The 9,177-nt window shown below is 33.3% G+C and overlaps 1 protein-coding gene across 1 annotated transcript; it reads left to right on the top strand.

Annotated features, from left to right (window-relative positions):
• Nucleotides 1-2,779: 2,779 nt before the first annotated feature.
• Nucleotides 2,780-6,416, top strand: LOC106874926 (uncharacterized). The gene is made up of 4 exons (XM_014922843.2): nucleotides 2,780-2,888; nucleotides 4,418-4,587; nucleotides 4,728-4,809; nucleotides 6,146-6,416. The coding sequence occupies exons 1-4, from the start codon at nucleotides 2,876-2,878 to the stop codon at nucleotides 6,307-6,309; spliced, it is 429 nt and encodes a 142-aa protein (XP_014778329.1). The 5' UTR covers nucleotides 2,780-2,875; the 3' UTR covers nucleotides 6,310-6,416.
• Nucleotides 6,417-9,177: the final 2,761 nt, after the last annotated feature.

The raw sequence follows: 9,177 nt of genomic DNA on the forward strand, positions 1-9,177 counted from the left end.
AAAAATATATTTTTCCTTCCTCTTAAAATCACTGGATATAATATATATAATAATCTCAGATTGCAAAATAAATTTGAAAAAGCATTTTCCCTTTGCAATTTTTGGTGCCGAAATGAGTTTCGTTTTTGTGTGAAGAGAGGGGTGAGAGAAAGAGAGAGAGAGTGAGTGAGTGGGTGACGAGGTTTACCCAAACTTTGAATGATGATGGTGATGATGATGATGATCTATAATGATATATATAATTATGAAATATTGTTACACCATTCTCTCTTCCCACACAAAAATGAAAATCATTTCATTACCACTACTACCACCTCCACCACCATCAATTGTCATCATCATCATCATCATCATCATCATCGTCAACATCATCGTCATCATCATCATCGTCATCATCATCATCTTCATCATCATCGTCTTCGTCGTCATCGTTGTCATCCTCATTATTATTGAAGCTGCAATCATTAACATGCTGGACAAAAATGGATAGCAACATTTTTCAGACTCTACCTTCAGAGTTTGAACTCCACCGAGGCCGACTTTGCCCTTCATCCTTCTGGAGTCGATAAAATAAGTATCCGTGTAGTGCTGGGTTTGATCTAATCAACTTCCCCCTCCCCTCAAAGCTGCTACTCTCTTGTATCTTTTTCAAAAAGATAGTATTTGTAATTAGATATTTCCATTGTTAATTAACTAAAATTGTATGGATATGGGCATAGGATTCTAGGTTCAGTCCTACTGTATGACACCTCAGGTAAGTGCTTCTACTGTAACCCTAGTCTGCTGAAAGTCTCATAAGCAGATTTGATATATGGAACTGAATGTATGTGTGAGTATATATATATACATACACACACACACACACACACATATATATATATATATATATATATATATATACACATATTTACATTTGACAGATATTTGTCCTCATCTTGTTTGTTAACACAATGTTTCAGCTGATATACCCTCCAGCCTTCATCAGGTGTCTTGGGAAATGGAGGAAATACTGAAAAAATGGTAAAGAAACATTGGTCAAGGATGTTGTGAGTGAAGTAGACTGGATTGTTATAAAAGATCGGCAGTGTTTCAAAACTGAATTATTTTCTGACCATATAATAAAAATTTCCTTTATCGTCACAAAAGATTATTATAATGATTAACACTTTCCTTTAATCACATACAGAAATCTATAATACAGTGACCTACTTTTTATCATCATCATCATCTTCATTATTGATATTTTGCTTGATTTGAGACTCACTGATTAAGATGATAAACTTACAAATCTAAAATGTTGAAGGTCATTGCCTGTTCCAAATATTACAGTCAATGAAATACTAGGCACGTGTCTTCTACCAGACTCTCAAGTAGAATAAAGCTTTGTGATTGAAATTTGAGGGACATAAGCTGTGTGGAAGCCTGTAGAAGTGACAGTACCTGTTCTTGGATTACAGACTTAATCCACCACCTATTTTACCACAGCCACCTGGCCATTGAATGTTTTTAATGGTGTCTGCTCTTGCAAGTATTAGGGACATATCTTTATTCATCAGATAACTTACTTCTTTACTCACACCACTTTCGGAAACTCTGAAAATGCTAATGTATGCTGCTCTCCTTTCTCTCACTCAGTGGTTATAAATAAAAACTGCTCTTTATTTACATTTGACAAATATCTGTCAAATGTAAATAATGTACATAATTCCTCATCTCTTAAATATAGAACTGATGCTTTTCTTGTCCCCAACCTTCTCATGTTTCCAAGCAATGTAACATTCACCCATGGCTGGACATGTTTCCAAGGAAGGTTGGAAACAAATGACTGCTTGTATGATGGTGACATTCATTTACAACTACTATGTGATGTCAAGACAAGAAAACTCAAACAAGCACACACACACACACACATACACGAGTTATATACATCAGTTTAATGGGATCATGTGGTCAATAGGTTGTTAGCGTCTGACATACATATGGCTTGTATAGAACTCTCAAAGGAAAAATATTAGATCAATGAAACTTATTAATCAATATAAAAGATTCACTTTATTCCATATCAAAATTAATGGGGTAATTTTGGATAAGATGACAAATGCAACACAACTCCGAATTCAATACTGTGCCAGAACTAAAGAGTCCCCTCCTCTGCATTGTCACAACTGTAATGTCTTTTCTCATAGATGAACTTGACTAGGGCTGGCCTATGTCTAAAGAATAATAGAAATAAAGTAATATCATTGTAAATGAACCAACAAAGAGCCCTATGTGGACACTTGCCCTGCTAGAAGTAGAACCAGGCCTAAACAACAACAGAATAAAACATCAATAGAAGAATAAAATAAACTCTATACCAATAAAAATTTTGTTTATATATTACAGCCTCAGATATTTTCTGATTTTTTTTTCTTCTGTAAATTCATTTTTCAGGGTGAGACTGGAAAATGGGGAGAGTTATATTTTTATAAACAACCTATTCTTTTAGCTAAAACAAGACTATTTTTGCACGGATATTCAAGGAAATATTGCATAAAATTAGTTTAATTCATTGGTTGATCAGAGACATGAGAAGTTTTTGGCAAAATTACAGATGATTTATTGAACATATTTCGCTTCACATGCTTTTTTTAATGATAAGGTAGACACAAACATGTGTGTATACATATATATATATATATACACACACATATATATATATATACATATACACATACATACAAACAAATCTATATATATATATATATACATACATAATATATATATTATGTATATATGTTTGTATGTATATATATATATATCATAAACCTGATAAAAAGCAATTTAGAGCACAGTTTCTTTCTCAATTATTACAGAGGTAAAAGCATTTACCATCATGAAGCTTTTTGGTAAGTAAACACTAAGCTTCCCTGTTATGTTTCTGGTCCTTTCAAATGTTGTTCATGCCTTATTTCTGGAAATTTTGAGTTTGTTTGTAGCTGAGGACTATTTGTTGTTGGTTACCTGTTTATTGACATAATCTATTTCATAAAAACTAGTCTGCAAGTGAGAAGCTTGTGGTCTAAAATCATATTCACATATAATAGCAATTCTGATCCAATTTCTAGTCTTTCTTTATTCTATCAATAGCATCTTTTCCTTCCCTAACAACACCTCTACCTCTTTTCTGATCAAAAAAAAATTCCAGACTGGGATGCTTTTACAAATTAAAATTGAAAACAAAAGAAAAAAATATAATGGTAATTTTATTTTAGCTAAATAACTTGAATGAAATATGAACTGAAATTTTAAAATAGATCATTTTGAAATTAAAAGAAAAATTAAACATTTGCTTTAATGATTCATATTAAACTTCAAATTTTATTGGATTTCAGTTTAAGTTTGATTTTCAAATTCACACAAAATGTTTTTTGTGAATTTTTACTATACCCCTACCAATTTTTGATTTTTAAAAATATTTTTCCTCATTTTGAAAAACCTCAAAATATAAGATATAAAACCTTAAACTTTCAGTCTATATAACACGAAATACATGACAGAACTCTTCTGAGATAACTCAATTTTTTCCGTCTGTGATGACTGAATTCAGCCCATCAATATTGCAGGGCAGCTTCTAGTTGAAATACTGCATACTTAAAAATCAGTGAACAGTGCTATCTATTAGTGCTTACTTATAGCTAGGTGAACAGTACCACTAAGTAATACCAACTTGCTACTAGATGCATTTTCTATGATCAACAAAGACTGTATTTGAAGTGAATTTGAGTGGGGTTTACATCTTGTAGCAGAGATGTCTTAGAAATACCTGTAGTAGGGTTGTTTTAAGGGGAATGCCTCTGGGCAAACCAGTTAGTGCATGTAAACATAAAATATCAAATAAAATTTTGCATTTCTATTGTTATTCTGCTTCTTATTAACCCTTTCCATACCAACCTGCTTGAGTCTGTCCCTGATTCTTGTAAAAAACACTTAATTGAAACAAAGGCAAAAAATTTTACAGAAATATCATGATAAACGGGTTAAGTTCCCTATCCTATTCGTTCTTATTCTTTGTAGTTTTGCCTAATACTTTCTTGTGCTACACTTTATTAACTTTCACATATTTTCTGAATCAATCTTATATTTTTCTGTTTTTTGATACATTTTTTTATTCTTTCCGATACTTTCTTATTGTTTTCTATAATTTCTTGTACTTTTTATGTTTCTAAGTGATTGTAATCTTTCATACACTTTAGTTTACTTTTTAATACCTTCCTATACCACTCTGTTCTTTTTATACTTCTTACTAAGCTGTCTAATACTTTCCCATACTTCCTTATATATTTCCATGCTTTTTATATGAATCTTAATCAAACTCAGCTGCAAAGTAAAGATGATGTTTTTTTTCTTTCTTTTTTTACCTTTCTTTGGTTTTCAGCATTCCTCGTTTGTTCCATGTGTTCCATGGTGTTGTTTCACCACATCGATGCTACAAGCTATCAGTTTGACATAAAACAATCTCTGGCAACAATCGACCTATTGCTCAAGGCTGGTCTGAGTAGCTTAAAAGTGCATGTAAGCAGCCTTTTTAAATCAACAAGTGGAAAGGTAAGAACAAGAAGAGATAACTCTAACCGATGGGGTGCTCCTATCGTATTTAACAAGTTCTAAGTTAATATTTGATGAACATGTTTACATTTCATAAGTTATATAAAATAATTTCTCGTTATTATTCTTATAATGAACAGATTCCAATTGATGGCACACCACTTATCATGAATTACTTTGCTCATGATTGTGATATCCATATAGGAAGAAAGAGAATGTTTCGTAAGTTTATGGTTTTGCTTTCTTTTTTCTTCTTGTTGTTATTGTTGTGTAATCCCAGACCATCCTTGCTCAACCAAAGCTATGGTTTACAGACAGTTGGTCAAAATCTGGGCATGACTCAGATCAGTTTTCCCAATTATTTTGTCAACCGTAGTATACACTCCAACATGCATCATATGAATTACATGCATGACAGATTAAATATACTGCACTCTCTCCACTGAGCAATCTATTTCTGTACATCTGCAGATTCTAGTGGCAGCTACAGTAGACGCAAAAAAAAAAAAAAAAAAGACTTGAGGAGAAGGCTGCTGCCCCTTATCACTTACCAAAGTAGTAGCTCTGTTGTATTCTAATGGCATCTGCCATGAGAAAGAAATATTTCAGTGATGAAACTTCATCATATAAGTTGTGATCATCTTGTCCCCTTTCCTGCCATGTTATTTTCAAGATTTTTCTATCTAATATATTTATTGATTTTAAAAGCATTAAGGTCAAATAAGTGCAAAGAGATCCTTTTGATGGTTTGTTATTTGATTATATTTTGGTAGAGGTAAGGATCCAATGTAACATCATTTAGGAAGGGTAGCCAACCAAGTAAATAAAGTGCTAACCAACCTGAAAGGGCTTGAGGTCCTTTCCTATAGCCAATATTATCTCATATGCTCAAACATTTAAAATAGTGGACTTAACAATTACACTGGCTATTCACTTGATAGGCAAGCCTTTATCGACCAATGTTTGACGATGCATAGATGTGTTGTGTCTTTCCCTCTACCTCATCTTTCTCTCTTTGAAGAATAGGAAAGAACCAGCAGAGAAATAGGAAGACCATTCTTCAAATTAGAACTCAATACACATGTTGGGTATAATGGATATATTTATATTCACACTAAAGAGCTCAGTCTGTTTCTCAGGATCTAGGGATCATAGCCAAACTCACATCAACAGGGGCAAATAACTTTGTGTATGGAATGTTTAGTGGAGAGTTGAAAGTTCATGGGTTAGCCAAGCATGACTGGTGCTGCATATACAGTTAGTGTTGGTGTATGTCTGTATGTAAATTTTCAATTTTTTTTTTTTGGGGGGGGGGTCTCGTATAAGTGGTTTATGGTCATTTTCATTATGTGAGTGTATGCAAGGGAGCATTAGTGACCATGCAAGTGTTTGCAGATAAGTGGGTGTGTTTGGATCTGTGTATTTTTGTGTGTAAGATTCTTTTAATGCCACTTGTGTATACTGTTCGGTCATCATTTAAAAAGACCAGACTTTAATTTATAGTGGTAGTGATGATGATGGTTATACCAATCTTCTTTTAACTTATTTTTTTATACAGTTGACAAAATAATTTCCTGTGAAGCAGAAGTTACTGAAGCTGTTACGAAAACTTCACGCACATGTGTGAAACCGACTCAGACAGAGGCAGTCCAATGTGCAGTAAAAGAGATCCTTGAGAAAATTAAATCCGATGCTGAAAAGGATAAAACCACAACATACTGATTTACAAGCTTTGCTTTGATTTCTTTTTGCATATTACATCCTTTGCCACCCTCATTTTTTTTTTTTTTTTTAATAATATTTCCCTTTGAATAAACAGATTAACTAGTTTGATTATTACTGTTTCTAATTTATAAATTGTAATTACAAAATGTTTCCTTTATTTGTCTATTTACTCTGTTACCTTGTAATTTTCTTTAAAAAAGTGTTGCTGTTTAACCTAGAATCAAACCAGACACTAGAATCAAAGAAAGTGAAAAGCATAATACAAGTTTTATACACGCAACAAAGAAATTGTATTTCTGTAATTGAAGATAAGATAATATGCATCTGTTTGCTTTATTAAGTATGTTAAACACATTCTTATTAGATTAAAGCTTGCCATCAGCAATAACTTCCAGGTACCTTGCATTTTTTTACAAAAGCAATGAAATCAACTGAGGGACAAAAGATGTCTTGATATAAAAGTAACAACAATCCATTTGTTGACAGAGAGCATCAAACAACAGTTAGCATACTAAAGTTCAGCATAATTTCAACCAGAATATACAGAAGATATTGCAAGTGAGAGGAGTCAATTGTCTTAAATAATCTGAGATAAAAGTTATCTTCTCATATATATATATATATATATATATGTAGTGGATCTTGCAGGCATGATGTAGATTCGATCCTAGATAGCCAAATTTAAATTAACACTTCAACAGCACTTTTCTCACGGTAAACCAATAGTTTTTCTGTGACAGCAGTTTACATTTGCCAGATGCCTTAGCTAAGCAAAATAATGTCTTCGCCACTTGAACCTTCTAACCTCTTATAAGCCATCAAAAGCTAGAATTAAGATAACAAGTACCACCAACGGAATCTATTGTTTTCAACAATATGTCTATCCTTCTGGACAGTTATAAAAACAAGAACCCCCAAGCAAAAGTCAGTTAGTGAGAACAGAGTCTGGCTGACTGGCTGAACAAAATGCTGTCACAAAAGAAAAGGGCACAAAAGGACCACTATGGTAACTCACCAACGAAGCAGTTGTTTCATCCCACACTCTCTCACTCTCACTAGCTCACTTTATTTTCTCTTACAACATCACTCTATTTCTATCTGTAATTACTACTACACAATGATGAGAACACAAAAACAAACTATACATGGAAAATCTACAACATCTAACTTTACTTTGCATGCTTTATGATTTTATCACCTGCCCATCGAGGCAAGGTATTTTGACAATAACAATAAAATGAATATTTTCTTTACAACTTCAATCACTGTTCTTTCATCTTTACATAATGGCAATCAACGAAGAATCCTTACAAACTGATTACGACTCTGATATTCCATACTATTGTTTACAAATTAATCTCAACCATTACAAAAATAACTTCTACTGTTTCATATATATATTTGTTTAGAAGATATGTTAACCTCATAAAGAGATGATTACAAGGAAATATTGGTTCTATACCTAGTATTTTGGGGAAATAAAATTTCCTTAAATCAATAGGTATATATTAAGAATATAATTTATGTTCAGTTAATTGAAGGAAAGAAAATAGAGAGGTGAAAGTTAATAACTATTTGTTATTAACAAATTGATAATCTTTACTTCTGACAGCTGTTTCCATTAGTGCCCAATAGGTAAATTACAGCTTTATGCATTAAATTTGCCTGGAGTGGCTGTGTGGTAAATAGCTTGCTTACGAACCACATGGTTCTGGGTTCAGTCCCACTGCATGGCACCTTGGGCAAGTGTCTTCTACTATAGCCTCAGGCTGACCAAAACCTTGTGAGTGGATTTGGTAGACGGAAACTGAAAGAAGCCCATCGTATATATGTGTGTGTGTGTGTATATATATATATATATATATATATATGCATGTGTATATGCTTGTGTGTCTGTGTTTGTCCACCTAACATCATTTCACAACCGATACTGGTGTGTTTATGCCCCCGTAACTTAGAGGTTTGGCAAAAGAGACCGATAGAATAAGTACTAGGCTTACAAAGAATAAGTCCTGGGGTCGATTTGCATAACTAAAGGCGGTGCTCCAGCATGACCACAGTCAAATGGCTGAGACAAGTAAAAAAGTAAAAGAGAGTATATGTTATGAGCATAATTTCTTCAGTTTATGCCAACAGACTAAATATATTTAGCCTGCTGGCATGAACTGATAGGTCGGCATGTAACATCTTAAGGTACATCTTTTTCTCCAAAGAAATAATCCTTAAATGCAAATTTAATGCATAAATCTGTAATTTACCCATTGGGCACTAATGGAAATGGCTTTAAAGATTACCAATTAATTAATAATAAACAATTATGAACTGTCAACTCTCCATTTTCTTTCCTTCAATCAGCTGAACATGATTGATTGATTGATTGACAGACAGAGATAGATAGATAAATAGTTGTTGAATCCAAATATATTTGGCACCCCTAAGTAGGGGGCTTAGGGCCACAGCAACACCACAGAAGACTTCGTCATCATACAGTGCAGCTTGATGTCACTCCAATAAAGTTTATCTTTATTGGAATGCAGCTTGGGAACCCAGGCGAGTTAGGGGGACCGAATTTTTTGGGGAATGAAAAAATATTTTCTTGTATGATTGTAATCTCCGACATCTAAAACGTTGGAATCCGAAAGATTTTTTTCAAAAAAAAAATGCATTTTTCAAGGAGAGGTGCGAAACTGCACTGGCCCCGATTGTTGGGAGCGAAATATTGTGATCTAAGCCATTATGCGATATTTACATTTGACTGGGTTGACAAGAGTTAAGGGAGTCTTAGCCATAAACATTGTACAAGGTGTCAGCTAACAGCTAAGCGGACTGAGCCTATCAATTTTCGCAATCAAGGGAGGTAACTCT

The sequence above is a fragment of the Octopus bimaculoides genome, chromosome 10 (assembly GCF_001194135.2).
Source record: "Octopus bimaculoides isolate UCB-OBI-ISO-001 chromosome 10, ASM119413v2, whole genome shotgun sequence".
NCBI lineage: Eukaryota > Metazoa > Mollusca > Cephalopoda > Octopoda > Octopodidae > Octopus > Octopus bimaculoides.